Source organism: Fistularia commersonii, chromosome 5 (genome assembly GCF_037954325.1).
Source record: "Fistularia commersonii isolate RoL2024-O1a breed Wild chromosome 5, RoL_Fcom_v1.0, whole genome shotgun sequence".
In the NCBI taxonomy this organism is placed as follows: Eukaryota; Metazoa; Chordata; class Actinopteri; order Syngnathiformes; family Fistulariidae; genus Fistularia; species Fistularia commersonii.
In genome coordinates, this window is record NC_141288.1 from 21846929 (window position 1) to 21863945 (window position 17017).

Here is a 17017-nt window from a genome sequence, read left to right on the forward strand (position 1 = left end):
TTTAAGCTAAGCACCTTTTGTTGCTTAATGCTTTCCTGCAAGTTTTGGAAACAGTTTTGCTCCTCTGCAGATTTTTTGTCTTACATTTTCTAAAAAATGTTGCTCTAAATTTTGCGTGTGTGTGTTTCTTCTAATTTCCAGGTCACTAACATAGTCTTCACTCATTTAACCCCGTTGAAAAGTGCAGTGCCTCTGACAGCCATCTTGACAGGGGAGCCATCCCATAAAGACTTCACATTCCCTGCCGTGACTGATGGCGTTTCAGGTGGCCTGTGTGTGCGTGTGTTTGTGTGTGTGTGTGTGTGTGTATGTGTGTGTGTGTGTTGACCTTCCATTGAAACACACAATTAATTCCTGTGGCTTGGGTTAGTTATCGACTTCATTATCTTCGTGCTCCCTGCAAAAACAATGGCCCCTACAGGCCTCCTGGTTGTCTCTGCGATGTGAGACGGCGCTGCGGTTGAACCGCGTCTCAAGCCGAAAACTTGCGCGGTTTCTCCAAATGCACCTGCACCTCCATTTTACACACACACAATGAAACTCTAGCTCTAATAACTTCCACAACAGTAACACTAGAATTTTTATTGTATCAAACAGGTGGCGCTGACCTTGACACTGTGTGCGCACTGTGTGCGCGTGTGCACGCCTGCAACGCCTCACTCTTGCTTGTGGTGAATGACTTTGTGGATTTTCTCTTCTTAAATTGTGCTGATTGCTTGCGGCTCTGGACGGTTCAGCTGCTTCAGGTTTTTGTTTTCTTAGCGTCACAGAACTTTCTCCCGGCTGCTGCTCCAGAATGAAACCAGGGAGAAAAACGCAACAGAAAAATTCAGAGTGGGAATTCACTGGTTTTAAACCTGTCAGTCATTGTTTTTTCATTTTTTCTTATTTTTGAACAATATTTGTTTTATTTGGACTTCTTTTTAAATTCTAATTTATCCTCATCAGGACTGGATGTCTAAACTGTGACTTGGCTTTAAATGTTACTGTGACTGTTGATATTGTCAATGTCCCCACTGCCAGACAAATGGACTATCTTATATAAAACAACCTTCATTTTAACTGGTGTCGCATTGAAAAGAGGTGGATATAAAGAAGTTCTCCCGTGACTGGAACCAAATGATCCGGCGATTGCTCATTGAGATCCGCTCATCATTGCTGTTGATACCATTTTATTTTAAAGGATGACGCTCGAACAGACGTGCACGTTCCCCCCCAGGCTGGTGTTTGGACAGTAATGCTAGTCCGAGGGTGCTGAGAGAAACCTGTTGAAAATAATTCACGCTGGTGTCAAAAGCGGGAATCTGCAGATTGTCTTACAATTTGCAGCCCACACACATGCCGGACCGTCGGCCATCCGTCAGCCTTGTAACAGCCCTTTGTGAGGCCGCTCAGACTCCCAAATACAGTTTGGCTGGAAGGCCACGCTTTTTTTTTTTGAAGCTCATCACTCTGCCTTCATAGATTCTATCTTCTCCTTGTTAGAGCTGCTCCCTCCAGGGGGCGCCACAGCCAATCACCTGTCTTCACCTGACAAACAGCCAGTCACCCTGTCTTCATGCGACCCTCTCCTTTTGTTTTATCCTTACTGTTCTATTGTTGCGCTGCCGTGACAAATGAATTTCCCCTATTGGGATCAATAAAGTCTTATCCTCTCACACAACCTGATTTCCTGCCCTCTTCCACTCCATCTATACATATCCTCTTCTTCTTCTTCTTTCGGCTTTTCCCTTCAGGGGTCGCCACAGCGAATCCACTTTCTCCATCTAACCCTATTCTCTGTATCCTCCTCTCTCACGCCAACTATCTTCATATCCTCTCTCACTGCGTCCATAAATCTTCTCTTTGGTCTTCCTCGAGACCTCTTGCCTGGCAGCTCCAATTCCAGCATCCGTCTACCAATATATTCTCTATTCCTCCTCTGTCCATGACCCAACCATCTCCGTCTGGCTTCTCTGACCTTCTCTCCAAAACATCTAACATGTGCTGTTCCTCTGATAGACTCATTCCTGATCCTGTCCATCTTGATCACTCCCAAAGAGAACCTCAACATCTTCATCTCTGCAACCTCTAGTTCTGCCTGCTGTCTTTTGGTCATTGGAACAGTTTCTAGTCCATACATCATTGCTGGTCTCACCACTGTCTCGTACACCTTTCCTTTTATTGTGGCCAATAGTCTTCCATCACATAGTACTCCTGACACTTTTCTCCACCCATTCCAACCTGCTTGGACCCGTCACTTCACCTCTTTTCCACACTCTCTGTTGCTCCAGACTGTTGACCCCAAGTACCTGAAATCCTCCAGCTTCTTGATCTCCACTCCCTGTAGCCTCACTGCATCTTCTCACTCTCTAAGATCCTGTTGAATAATCCAGTCAGAAAATCTACCGCTGCCTCTCCTCTCACCTACAACTACTTTGCGGTCACTGATCTCTTTCAGGTTACCTCGTCTATACAAGATGTAGTCTACCTGCGTGCTCCTACCTCCGCTCTTATGAGTTACCCTATGTTCCTATTTTTTCTGGAAAAAGGCGTTCACTACAGCCATTTCCATCCTTTTTGCAAAATCTACCACCATCTGTCCCTCTGCATTCCTATCCTGGATACCAAATCTGCCCATCACTTCTTCGTCCCCTCTATTGCCTTCACCAACATGTCCATTGAAGTCTGCACCAATGACCACTCTCTCATTTCTGGGAATATTCTGCATCACTTCATCCAACTCATTCCAGAACTTCTCCTTCTCTTCAGATTCACATCCCACCTGCGGGGCATAGCCGCTAACAACATTGAGCATCACACCTTCAATTTCCAATTTCAGACTCATAAGTCTATCTGACATTCTTTTCACCTCTAGGACGTTCCTAACAAACACCTCCTTCAAGATAACTCCTACTCCATGTCTCTTCTTGTCTGTACCATAATAGTACAGCTTAAAGCCTGCTCCTAAGCTTCTAGCCTTACTACCTTTCCACCTGGTCTCCTGGACACAGAGTATATCCACCTTCCTCCTCTGCATCATGTCCACCAACTCTCTACCTTTTCCTGTCAAAGTCCCAATATTCAAAGTCCCTACTCTCAATCAGGTCTCTCCAGGTTCTTTCCTTTCCTCCTCTCTGTAGCCCAATTTCCATTAGTACCCTGTAGGTCATCAGTACCAATGGCGGTCATTGTTAACCCGGTCCACGACCGATCCGGTATGGTATAGTTATGGTTGACTCGCATGTTTGGTTTTGGCAAAAGTTTTACGCCAGATGCCCTTCTCGACGCAACCCTCTGCATTTATCCAGGCTTGGGACCAGCACAGGGAGACACTGCTGTGTGACCCCCCAAGGGGAGACACGGGACAGTGCCACCCTGAGGCTGCATTATCCATACATATCCTCTCTGGTCTTCAATCAGTACAGTTCAATACATAAATGTATTTATGAGCCACAGTTTTAAAAAAAAATCTGTACATGTCCGGGAAAACCTAAAGAATCATGTAGACCATAAAGTTCTTCTTGACCAGACGGGACCCGGATCACCATCTGGTACCTTCAGGTTTGTAGTTCTATCTTTGAACGGTCACTCCATGATGTGCAGAAAAAACTCAAATAATACGGATTTCACTCAGGTGGGAATTCAAACCAAATAAACAAATCAATTCAAATCGCTTTAAAATTCTGTTGGACGAGGTCTTTGGTGCGATTCTACTAGGACCGTGTTGAAGCATGTTGAATTGACAACAGGGGTGGGCAATTATATTTTACACAGGGCCACATGATAAACCTGAAGAATGTTGGAGGGCCAAAGCAATGATAATAGAAAAGCACCACACTTGTATGACATGAACAGAATAAATGTTTTCTCATGCATGTTCTAATTGACCTCATGCAGGGACGCCCAAAGGGCCACGTTTGACTCCCGGCCATGAAATGCCCAAGTCTGGTCTAGAAGATACACCGTGGCTAAATCTGTGAATCGGCACTCTCGGACACGGCATGGTCTTTACCCACTGCCACTTCACGCCCACCGAGCTGCTGTCCGGTTGGAGGGAGTCACTGGCTGTTTTTTTTTTTTTTTTAATGGCACTGCAGACCTGCTCTTCTCACTTGTCAACCGCACATTTATCAATACCCTATTAGATTTTCCCTGAGCCGGTGAGATCAACCCCCCCCCCCCCCCCAGAACAACTCTGTTGTTTTTGTCATCCAAGCGTCTAATTTTCCCCGTAACTAAACACGCTTTGTTCTGCACTCGAGCTCCTCAGGAAAAACCAATATTGGCGGATCACTGTCGTCAAGGTCGCCGTGGTAACAGTCACACTTGCTCATGACGGGATTTGCCCCCGTGTTATCGCCCGCGACGTGGGCCGGCTCCCAGATACGATGCTGATGATCGCCGTATCGTTTTACAGGGCGCCACATCAAAGCGTGAAGAAAAAAAGTTGAAAGAAACTCCAGCGTCTTTGAAATTGGAAATTGTCTGCTTTGTGTTTTTCCAGGGGGATGTCGGCTGCTGCCCAGCCGGGAGACGGACTGAAGCCCCGCCGGTCACGCTGGTGCCACAGGGGTCAACGCTTCACCTCGGAGGCCAGACCTGATCTGCGATCGTCTGCTGGCGGGGTCAAGGCTGCGGCACCCCGCCCCAAAGATTGGTAAACACCGCCTGAGATGCACAGTAACTGAGCACTTTTACTCAAATGCTGACATCGCATTAGTTAAGTACTACACTCATTTGTGATTATTTGTTGTTTATTTCACACCTTGATTTTTAAGTTTGTTAAACCTTTAAAAAAGAATAAATAGGAATTAAAAAAACAGGTTGGGAACAGTTTGATTTGTAGATGATGGATCAATTCACTAGGAGACACATAATCTTGGTCCTGTGTGTCCAGCCGCTTTGTTTCATTTTAAAGATTATTCAGACGGAAACAAAATGCAGTTCCAGTAAAACGCTGGTGCCTTTTTCAAGATTGTCACGTAAACGTCTCTGAAAGTAGCACTGCTGTGTCATCTACTGGTTACGCATTAGGGCTGAATCTCTGAAAAAGAGAATAAAAGACGGCCGGCAACACCAGAAGGTTCAGGTTCCAAGAATCTGAGATGGACGCTCGTGGAGAGCCGGGTGAAGAAAAATCTGCACAATGAACACTACTTGTATGTTTTACTGATGGTGTAGTCATCGATTACTTTTACTTGAGTATTCTTCAGTCTGGAATTAGTACTTTTCCTGAGTTATGTGGCAGCATGCTCACAGGACCTGCAGCAGCCGCCCAGCCTCAGAGCTGAACCGCTGGAGGCCATCGCGCGGGTGAACCGTGAACAGTGAACCCCGCCCAGCTTCTCCCCTGTTCTTTCCCCGCTAAGTACGACTTATTATTCTGCGCGTCCATCTCGAGGAACAACAATTTAAGCCGCTCCGTCAATACCCGTCCATTTGCCGGCCGACGTGTCGACTCCCGTCCTGCCTGGTGAAGTAAAGCTCTGAGGTCATCGCTGGCAAACAGGCAGCGCCGTCGAGCTCTTTCCGCACTAATTGATGCACTTCAGCCGCTCAACCTTTGAACTGAATCCCCGCGTCTTCCAGCAGAAGGAAGGCAGATGCCATCAGCAACCCTGCAGTCTCCGCCTTTGAAACCCAAGACCTGCTTCTAAGCGGCGAGCTCAGGGCACGAGTGAGTGGAGCCGTCTGTTAGCTTAGCTCCAGAGACAGTTCCTCGCCGCTTTGTTTGACCACCGTGGAGTCTGGCCCTGCCAGGCGCAGGGAACCGGGCCAAGGAGATTAGCCGTGTCTTAAGGGGGGGGCGGTATCGTTGCGGACAGCGGAGGCTCGGGATCCCGGCTGTGGACGAGCTGGGTCCGGACAGAAGAAGGGGAGCCATTGTTTGTGTAAGGCTTTAGCCGGCGTGATGGATTGGCGCTGCTCCAGCCAGAGGCACCCACCCTCTGGGTCATTCTAGCTGTTTTCATTGGTGCCAGAATTTGTCCGCTTCGGACTATAAAACCCAACTTGGTACACCGACCCGCACCGGTCTGGAGATCAACTGTCCGGCCCGACTGAGAGGAGACGGAGACGGGGCAGGGCTTAGTTTTGGGATCACGGTGGGATCTGCTAAAGAAGATTTGTTCTGTTTAACCTCTTGGACATGTCATTTAATGAAGGCCGATAGAAACATTTTTCAGGCAGTTCAGTATTCTCAGATTAAGATAACTCCTGAAATGGCCTCTAACCTCGAAGTTTGATTACAAAGAATGCAACTAACAGCACAGAGTTTATGGCTACTGCGAATAGTCACACCTGCTTCCCCTTTTGTTGATTTATAACAAGAAACTATAAAGACAACGTATGCATAAACACAGCTGGATGGCGTGCTGTAGGAAGAAGCACACAGCAAGGGTTGTCCGAAACCACCGAAAGCAGTAAACAAATCCACATCTCAGATGAAAGCTCATAAAGATGTAAACTCACCATGAACAGGTGAAGGTGGTGGAGGGGCTCGTCCACGACGAGAGGTCCCCCGGTTCATGTTCATTAACAGCTGGGTTTGTGACCCCCTTAATGTCAGCACCAGGTCTAAGTGGTCCCCCCTTCCAGCAGCTGGTGGGAGGAGCACAGTCAGATGGTCCTGCAGATAGACATGATGCCCACAGAGAACGTGCTCCCTCCACTGAGGAATGTCATGAAACTCTTGTGTTTGCCTTCACCAAACCCGCTCATCACAATTGTTCTCAGAAGTTTGAACCTTTTCACTCAATACATTCACGTGAACCAATTCTAAGATTGATATCCCTGTCTGTAGTTTACGTTTTGATACAGATTTTTGACGTTTTGAAGGCTGTGATCGAGATGTTTGCTCCACCCTTGGGATTGGAGTGACTGAAACACAAACATCCAAAAAATGTTCTGTCTGTGGCTATTCTTGCCCTCCTGCCCCCATCAATGACTCGTCTGAAAAAGACAAAATCTGCCAGCGGTTGCTGCTCGGACCAAATTTCAAGATGTGATAGACTTTATTGATCTCTATAGGGGAAATTCTTTCTTCACAGCGGTGTAACAGTTATAATGTCAAAAATAAATATGAGTATTAGTATAAATAGAGATACAGTTAGAAGACAGAAGATAGCAAAGCTAATAACTAGACAGCAGGGAAAACAACAGCGACAACATCAGGGCTAATAATGGACAACATGAAGGAGCAGTAAGGGTGAAAAATACTCAACCAGAACTGAACAACAATATGAATAGAGTAACAAGAATAAAATAAATCAACAAAAATAACATCTGAAGCGTTAGGTTTGGATGAATCATCGGCTGAAGGAGCCGCACATCAGCCACAGCTGGTGGTGCAGGGGGCGGGAGGGATGGTCCAGGACAGCTCCCAGTGGTGACTGGATGTTTTTACATGGCCTGGGAATTCGTTAATGCATAAAAAGAGTTGGCAGAAGTTTTTGCATGAATTCTCAGGGAAGGTAAATTGTGAAGGTGTACAGTGGCTTCAGCTGAGAAGGCTGATCATGAAACTCAGACCAGGTCTCTGTCTTTGTCTTCAGCAGGAACCCCCTGACCGAATGTGAGAGCATCTCGGGAGGATGCCTTCACCGCCACGGCACTCCGGTTGCAGTGGAGGCACACGAGAGGCAGAGGTAACAATCCACTGGACGTCATGGGGAAATAGCAATTACTCGAGTACTCGCTCCCCCCGAGGTGCCTTCAGATGTGAGTGATTTGAAGCTGCCCGGCACGTCGTAAACCTATGAATATCTTCTCTCCTCGCCAGCCGCCGATGTGCCTCATTTCATAACAAAAGGTCAGGCAGATGTATAAAAAAGGAATGGCGGCTTTCCAGAGGGGCCTTTCAGGATGCAAACAGAAAGGTGCCGGGGTTATATGTCAACTCCTCATAGGCCTCTCTGTTTATATGAATGAGGTGGCGGCTCTATTTTTAGCCGTCTCTGCTCGCCGTTTTGACTCTGCACATTCCCGTCTATTTGGGTTGGAATTCTTCTGCTGCTCACAATTGGCCCGTCCGTCCGGCTAAAACTGGAGTGTCACCGCGATCCGTGTAAACCACCGTGTACTCCAGGGTTTTATTGGCAAACTGTCACAATTCTGCTCCTGGAGGGCCCTCCAGAGCTAAACCATGCCTGCAATGACCGTTTTTTTTAACAGACTTCTAATACAGGACTGCTCCTTCTGTCGTATCTGCAGCTGTAGAGATGGGCCTTTGCTCTTGGAGGACATGGGAATCGGTGGTGGTTCTTCTGAAAATCGCTTGAAGATCGCTTGGAGTTCCTTCAGCTGACTGCTGAGGGGCAGCGGGAAATTCAGATTTGATTATCGGCCGGGCAGAAAGTCCCTTTTTTGTCAACTGATAACAAGGAAGAATGCACATTTATGATGGCTGATGAAGGAAAAAGGAGTGGTTCTGGTGCATCAAGGACAACTTCTCTGGGTTTGTGTGAGAAGTTGAAAACGCTTGTCTCACAGCTTCTCCATCTCCTTCAATCTGTCAACTGCGATTCAGGCTGGAACCGTGTGTTCACGCCGCAGGCATCCGGCAGCCGCACGTCGCACAGTTGCTGCGGTCGTTCAGGTAAAAGTGCCATTTCCTCCGTCTCGTCCCGACACAAACTGTGGTGCTGGAGCCGGCTACGACGCTTTGACAGCCTGGACTTCCTGCGCCATGTTAGAAGAGGGGGGTCGGGCCGTGGGGCCGGGGAGCTGGTGGCATCCAGAGCGTCGGGTAGAGTTTCACCTTCTATATTTAAGCCTGGCCTCGTGTCCCGGCTGCTCTATTTAAATGCCAGCGTCCGTTTGTCCAAAGGCAGGAGAGGCGTCGCTACAACATGATGGACCTTTTCGAGACCAACGCTTATCTGTTCAACGACTTGCGCTACCTGGAGGACGGAGATCATGGACCTCTGCAGCATCTGGACATGGAGGGCGTGTCTCCACTCTACACCGGCACCGATAGCCCGCCGTCCCCGGGACCGGACCGAGTCCCTTCGGAGACGGGGGACGAGAGCAGCGGGGAGGAGCACGTCCTGGCCCCCCCGGGGCTGCGAGCCCACTGCGAGGGTCAGTGCCTCATGTGGGCTTGCAAGGTCTGCAAGAGGAAGTCGGCGCCGACCGACCGGCGCAAGGCCGCCACGCTGAGGGAGAGGAGGAGGCTGAAGAAGATCAACGAGGCCTTCGACGCACTAAAGAGGAAGACAGTGGCAAACCCGAACCAGAGGCTGCCCAAGGTGGAGATCTTGCGCAGCGCCATCAGCTACATTGAGAGCCTGCAGGACCTTCTACACACTCTGGACCAGCAGGAGAAAACTCAGAACGGACCGTCTTATGACTTTAAAGACCACCATGTAAGCAGCTTCTGGATTCCCACTGTCCAGAGATCCGTTTAATCCCCAGTTTCTTGCAGAAATAATCCCTTGCCCCGCTCAGGGTCTTCACTGCTGTTTGGACCAAGGAGGACGTCGCTGATGTTTTTACAGTTCCTTCAAAGGAATTCGGATCTTTGTCTTCTTTATTTCATGTATCTTCAGGTTCCTGGCTCTAATCCTGTTTGTATCAGAATTCGACGTGTTATTAAACCTTCAGCTGCATGAAGGAGCGAGAAATGAGAACTGAGAAACAGCTGGTCGGACTCGGAGGACAAAGATCTGAAAACAAAATGGAGGCGGCAGAACCTCATCGAGTCTGTGTGTGTTTGGGTGATAGCCTGAAAACGTGTATGTGCGTGTGTGTGTGCCTATGTGTGTATGTGTGCGTGTGTGTGTGTGTGATTGTGTGCGTGTGTGTTTTTGATAGCCTGAAAGTGTGTGTTTGTGGGTGTTTGGGTGATAGCCTGAAAAAGTGTACGCGTGTCTGTGTGTATGTGTGTGTGTGTGTGTGTGTGTGTGTGTGTGTGTGTGTTTGATAGCCTGAACGTGTGTGTTTGGTTGATAGCCTGAAAAAGTGTATGTGTGTGTGTGTGTGTGCGTGTGTGTGTGTGTGTGTGTCTGTGTATGTGTGTATGTTTGTGTGTGTGTGTGTGTGTGTGCGTGTGTGATTGTGTGCGTGTGTGTGTTTGATCGCCTGAAAGTGTGTGTTTGTGTGTATTTGGGTGATAGCCTGAAAGAGTGTATGTGTGTGGGGGGGTGATAGCCCCAAAGAGTGTTCGTAAGCCTAAATATGTGTGTTAGTTTGGGTGATAGCCTGAATCTGTGTGTGTGTGTGTGTGTGTGTGTGTGTGTGTGTGTGTGTGTGTGTTAATCTCACTTTTTGCATCAGATGACTCAGGATTGATGACACATGCGCGCTTGTGTATGTGTGTGTGTTTCTCCAGGCAGCAGGCCATGAAAACCACTGGACGCGCTCCCCGGGGGCGTGGCCGACCTCTGCTGATCATTCCACGGAGCCGGTGATGAACCAGAGAGAAGGTGAAGGCTAATATCGGGGCCGACATGAACACATGAATGTGTGAAATGCTCAACGCGGAATTGAAGTCCCTGCCTGTGTGTCCAGGAACCAGGGAGTCCTCGGCGTCTTCCAGCCTCCTGCGGCTCTCCTCCATCGTGGACAGCATCTCCAGCGACGAGAAAGTCCGCCTTGGCGAGGACGCCTTGGAGAAGTGAGCGTCGGGAGGCCACCTTGAGTAGCGGCACGTACGAAACTTCCTCGGCTTTCAGCAAAACTGTACATATTTTCTAAGAAGGTGATTTATTTATTTTTGAAGAAGAAGATATGCTGTTTTTAAGGCTTTGTACAAAAACCATCCTGAAGAATTAAAACTTCTTTTGCATTATCTAAACCTTTTCTTTGTTCTTCTCATACCTTTGTTCATCCCTTTGTTTTTTACAGCCCAGTTGTATGTTAGCCTAGATTCAACTTCAAAACTCCTTTCCTATTTTCTTATTCACTTTCATTGTTCAATAATTAGCTTGCATGCTGCTCCAGAGCTGTTGATCTGCTAGTGTGTGTGTGTGTGTGTGTGTGTGTGTGTGCGTGCGTGTGTGCGTGCGTGTGTGTGTGTGTGTGTGTGTGTGTGTGTGTGTGCGTGTGTGTGTGTGCGTGTGTGTGTGTGTGTGTGTGTGTGGAGGGGGTGTTGAGGGGAGGGTTAGGGGTTGGTGGGAGGCAAATTCATCTTTCCTCCACTAACCCTGCTGTATTCCTTCAATCATGCTGTTAGAAGAAACAACAAGAGCGGTGGCAGAACTGAAAGCTAAGCCGCTTCACTTCAAAGATGTCTGCAGCACGTGAAGCCCCTAATCCCCCCCGAGGGGGGGCTCTGTCAGCTCCGTCCACTCGACTGTGTTTGTACCCAAACCCACGCGGGCCGCCAGACCGCCTGAGGTGGGGGGAGTTGTGTGTGGACCGCGGCGGGTCCTCTGCAGGTTGTTGCAGGGAATTGGAGCAGAAGCTGAGGGTTGAAAGTCAGGGGGGCGAGGACGCCCGTGACCCCAGCTGCGGCAGGCCGGCTCTTGTGGGCCTCGGCATGACCCTGCTCACACGGCGACCGGCGGCGCCCTGATGGAGGGAAGATTGACAGGAAGACTGGAAAATGTGCAGCTCATTGACCGGCACTTGATCAGAGGCTCTCCTGATAAACGTCTCAAATGTCCAGGTGAAGGTTTTTCAGAGGACCAGTGTGCTTCATTGCATTGGTGTATGGGAGGTGCTGGCGGCAGAGATTGAGATGAGCAAAGGGACACTGTGCAGCTTCTCCTGCCCTGGGTCCAGGGCCGGTAATAAGAAGATCAGGCCTGGAGGAGATCAGGCCAGGAGGGGATCAGGCCAGGAGGCCTCTCTGCAGGGACCAGCAGCCGAGATGAATCCGTCATCGGCTCCATGTTCTCTCCCGACGCTCTGCGGTAATGAAGGGTACTTTAAGGGAAGCAAGCGGGGGAGCGGCTAAGTGCACCGTGGGACCTTGGCATCTACACATTACACTTGACTTTAAACTTGTCATCGCCTTTCAGGCCGGGTTCCCTGAGATGTTTGTTTTGAACACGCAGGTGGCCGGCGGTGGCCACCATAGGGCGGTCTGAGATCAGGGAGAAATGAGCCTTTATGAAACCTACACGGAGAGAACGGACAGTCTGAACGCAGAGGTACAAAAACACAGAGGACTGGATCGGGAGAAACACAAAGGCATCAATAGATGTTGTTTCAGGGAAAAAGAAGAGAGCTCAAAGTGTGTGTGCCCAAGCAGACTCCTTCTGGAGACCCGGCTCAGAGAGGGAACGCCTTCACTTTGCCTGGCTCATCTACTTCGCTGCTTCTCCAGGGGATTGAGGAGGCACTCAAAGTAGGAGGGTATTCCTCACACCAACCCACAACAGCTCTCGAACACACACACACACACACACACACACACACACACACACACACACACAATTAGTTCTATCTCTTGCCTCATTGGCTGTTTATTTTTGCATGGCTTTTGTATTTGCTCTTCATCATCTCTTACAACTCCCAATACATTCTGTGATGAGATAAGTTACATTTTTACCTCCAGGGCTCCTGGTGTGACCCTGCACATTCCCCTCCTCCCACAGAACGGTGCAGCAGACCAGCAGCCACGACACCTCATCATCCCCATTGGGTCCAAACGGCGGCGTGACTCTGGGCTCAACTTCCTCTTCTGATGACATTTGTCACTGCTGCTACTGTCGCCTGATCACACCCCTCTGATATACTCAAACACACACACACACACACACACACACACACACACACACACACACCTTAAACAGTTGTTGTTTATTCACTGAGGGCAATGAGGTGTGTTGAGGAGCAGGGGCAAAGGAATCCTCCCTTTTCCTCTTGCACTTTGAGACAGACTGAACATGAATGTGCAGCGATATCAGCTCCCTCTGAAGCCCCCTGCTCTGTAACCTCCTGCACTGGGCCTCTGAGCCTCTGGGCCTCTGGGCCTCTGGGCCTCTGGGCCTCTGAGTCTCTGAGCCTCTGGGCTCCGGTGCCTTCCTGGGAGTGGCTAAGGAGACGGCGGGGAGGGCGAGTGGGGGTCGAAGTGCAAGTGATGACAAAATGCATCCTGACCTCGCACCTCAGTGTTTGCGGGATTTGGAAACCCAGAGAGGCAGAGGTGCTAACAGAGGAAAGGCAAGTGTCAAGAGTGTGTGTTTGGACTGGAGTGTGTATGTGTGCGTGCGTACATGTGTGTTCAACCATATACAGATACACATCGCACTCTCCATAGCTCAATCCCAGACTCAAAAGTCAAAGCAAAACAATCTAAATTCATTTCCTACCAGAGTTTCCTAGGGTTTGGATAAAGATCTGCAGGGGGAGATGATTACCAGCAGCAGCTCCAAAAGAACAGATGCTGTTCTCTGATAGAGTCCATGATCTCTTAAAGAATAATGGATATTCTAAGAAAATTACCAAGAAATAAAACAGAGAAAGATGTCAGAAGGCCTTTGGGAAATGAGTTGGATACATTTCACAAAATGAGAACAGTCTTTTGTAATAGCATTTAAAACTGAACTTTGATGATTGATACTGGCCTGCACACACACACACACACACACACACACACACACACACACACACACACACACACACACACACACTTATATGTCTAAGCAATTTCCCCCTCGGGGATCAATAAAGTATTCTAATAGAGAAGCACAGAGCAGGTCAGATGGAGCGGCATTGTGTTTTTGTAGACCTTGAAAAGGCATATGACAGGGTGCCAAGAGAGGAGCTCTGGTATTGTATAAGGAAGTCTGAAGTGGCAGAGAAGTATGTTAAACAGGTGCAGGAGATGTATGCCAGCTGTGAGACACTGGTACGGTGTGCTGTAGGGGTAACAGAGAAGTTCAAGGTGCAGGTGGGACTCCTTCAGGGCTCAGCTCTGAGTCCCTTCTTGTTCACAACAGTGATGGACAGGCTGACAGATGAGGTTAGACAGGAATCTCCATGGACCATTATGTTTGCAGATAACATTGTGATCTGTAGTGAGAGCAGAAAACAGGCAGGAAAAAAACTAGAGAGGTGGAGGTATGCTCTGGAAAGGAGAGGAATGAAAGTCAGTTGCAGCAAGACAGAATATATGCGTGTGAATGAGAAGAACTCAGGTGTAACGGTGAGGCTACAGGGAGTGGAGATCAAGAAGGTGGAGGATTTCAGGTACTTGGGGTCAACAGTCCAGAGCAATGGAGAGTGTGGAAAAGAGGTGAAGAGACGGGTCCAAGCAGGTTGGAATGGGTGGAGAAAAGTGTCAGGAGTACTATGTGATAGAAGACTATCGGCCAGAATAAAAGGAAAGGTGTACAAGACAGTGGTGAGACCAGCGATGATGTATGGACTAGAAACTGTTGTAGAGATGAAGAAGTTGAGGTTCTCTTTGGGAGTGACCAGGATGGATAGGATCAGGAATGAGTCTATCAGAGGAACAGCACATGTTAGATGTTTTGGAGAGAAGGTCAGAGAAGCCAGACTGAGATGGTTGGGTCATTGACAGAGGAGGGATAGAGAATATAGTGGTGGACGGATGCTTGAATTGGAGCTGCCAGGCAAGAAGTCTCGAGGAAGACCAAAGAGAAGATGGTTGGACGTTGTAAGAGAGCATTTGAAGGTAGTTGTGTGAGAGAGAGAGGATACAGAGAATAGGGTTAGATGGAGAAAGTGGATTCGCTGTGGCGACACCTGAAGGGAAAAGACGAAAGAAGAAGGATCAATAAAGTATTCTGATATGTATATGTATATGTATATGTATATGTATATGTATATGTATATGTATATGTATATGTATATGTATATAAGAATAAGAATAAGAATAAGAACAACTTTATTAATCCCAAAGGAAATTGCAGTGCCAGAGTTACAGAATATAAAACAGTAATAAATAATAAAAGAAAGGCAGAATTAGAAATAAAAATAAACTATAAACTATAAAGTGTTTCAGTGAAACTATAAAGTGTCTTAGTTAGCAGTGATAAACCTATAAGTGTCTTAACATTATAATGTAGCAGTTATGGGATGAGATGAAATATTGCACAGTGTAGCTGTTATGAGATGAAATAATGCACAGTTTCTGAATATTGCACAGAAATGAGATATTGCACATTTTTGTTTGTTTTTAAGTTAAAGATAGGTTGTTATGGTTGCCGGCGGCTGAATGGAGAGGAATTAAAAAGTCTGATCGCCTCGGGGAGGAAAGACCTCCTGTGGCGTGTGTATGTATATGTATATGTATATGTATATATGTTTGTAAGGTGGCAAGCAAGTAGTTTGACTTGTGACTTTCAAGCTTTTAAATTTTTTAAACAGTTCTCAACAAAACTCTTCAAAAGGAATAAAAATTGCAGTCGTTTCCAAACGTTTGCTATAAATGATGAATTTGCGATGAGCTTTAAGAAGAATTCAGGAAAGCAAGCGCAGAGAGGGAAGGAAGGGACTAGATCCAAAGGAAATATAGATTACCCTCCCCTCCCCATTCTCTGAGGAACCCGCGAGGGTAGAACTTCAAATATGGAGAGCAGCACGGTTATTCCTCAGCCTGACATTTCAGTGCGGTGTAAAATATCAGCAGAAGATGAATGGATGTCTGCGGACCACGCCTGTGTTTACGGAGCTCTATCTGCTGCTCAGTGGCCAGGACAGCATCCTGGCGAGGTGCCCTCGTGTGACCCCTCCTCCGGAGCTTCATGTCCACAGAACATTTCATGAGGCCTGGTACCACACTCAGAGCAAAGTCGTTCTCTTCTCCCCCGACACCTGAAATATCAGCCGATTGTCTAAGATCGCCCTCCATCTTCTGAAGGTCCTCTGAATGCATGAGAAACACTATTTGGTCTGATCCTCGTCTTAATCCTGGGGTCTCTTACTGGCTGCTGCCCTTTTCACCCCCACCTGAAACCTTATCTGGACAAGCTGCCGAAAGCGAGATTTCTGTGAAACAAGTTCACCAGTGCCTGGGATTTTCCTCCCGTTCTTCCAAGGAGATGAGGAACAGAGCCATTTTCCCTGAACCAGGGAGACTGCCGTCACTTCTCAGTGACGCGCTTCCTTTCATACGATTGTCGACCTTTTCTGTCTCCGTCTTTTTCCCAGCATCTGTGGGTCTTAGTATCAGCTGTAGGTTGCACAAATGACACACAAATGACACTCTGTGCAGGAAAGGTCAGAGCAGACTTATGGCCTTTGGAGTGCAGGGTGCTCTCCTGAGGACTTTCCTCCAGACTGTGATGGTATCAGCCATTTACTTTGGAGTGGTCTGCTGGAGCAGCAGCCTGTCAGCGGCTGACAGAAAGAGACTGGACAACCTACAGCAGAAGCCCACCTCTGTCCTGGGTGCCGTAGACTCGGCGCTAGTGGTGGGAGAGAGCAGGAGGGTAGCAAAGCTTCGGGCTCTGACGGACCACGTTTCAACCTAGAACATCATTGTAGCACAGAGCAGCTCCTTCAGCCACACACTCCTTCAGCCCAAGTGTGCAAAAGAGAGATTTGGCAGGTCCTTCTTGCCAGCTGCTGCTCGGCTGTTTAACACTTGGGTCTGCTCTCAATTGACGTCTTTACATTCATTCTTTCATTCGCCTGCTCACTCTCTCAGTCACATGCATCCACCCATAGGTGTTGCTGCTGAAACATTGTTGTACGCTGCTAGTTGCCACTTTTTGCACATGTTTATACTGATTGTGTATTGTTTATATTCTGTATCTTTATTTCATTTTTATTTCATTGCAATTTTCTAAATTTCTCCTGATATTTTCATATCTTACTCTCCTGCACTATCCACTTTCTGCCTTGTGTGAAATTTCCTCACTCTGGGATGATTAAAGGAATATTTTATTCTATTCTAAGGCGCTGCTCCAGAAGCTCTCAGTGGCTGTGTGGAGGCCTTCAGCCTGCAGGGACAGTACACAAACAGCCTTAGCCTTAGCCGTGGCGGGGGGGGGGGGGGGGGGCAGCGGCACCTTCGCTGTGTTGATTGTTGGAAGGCCGTAACCAGGTCAGGCCCCCCCTCAGAGCGGGGACGGGTTTTCGGTGGTGGCCAGCAATGAGGCGGCAACATCTGGATGTC

General features: G+C 48.1%; 1 protein-coding gene across 1 annotated transcript; it reads left to right on the forward strand.

Annotated features, from left to right (window-relative positions):
* Positions 1 to 8802: 8802 nt before the first annotated feature.
* Positions 8803 to 10776, forward strand: myf6 (myogenic factor 6). The gene is made up of 3 exons (XM_086147365.1): positions 8803 to 9347; positions 10313 to 10406; positions 10492 to 10776. Exons 1-3 carry the CDS (start codon positions 8832 to 8834, stop codon positions 10599 to 10601), a joined length of 720 nt encoding a protein of 239 aa, XP_086003491.1. The 5' UTR covers positions 8803 to 8831; the 3' UTR covers positions 10602 to 10776.
* The last annotated feature ends 6241 nt before the right edge of the window (positions 10777 to 17017 follow it).

Coding starts and splice junctions, on each gene's coding strand:
- myf6 (XM_086147365.1), top strand. CDS start 8,832: ATGATGGACCTTTTCGAGACCAACGCTTATCTGTTCAACGACTTGCGC. Junction 9,348..10,312: donor ATGACTTTAAAGACCACCAT/GTAAGCAGCTTC, acceptor GTGTTTCTCCAG/GCAGCAGGCCATGAAAACCA. Junction 10,407..10,491: donor GGTGATGAACCAGAGAGAAG/GTGAAGGCTAAT, acceptor CTGTGTGTCCAG/GAACCAGGGAGTCCTCGGCG.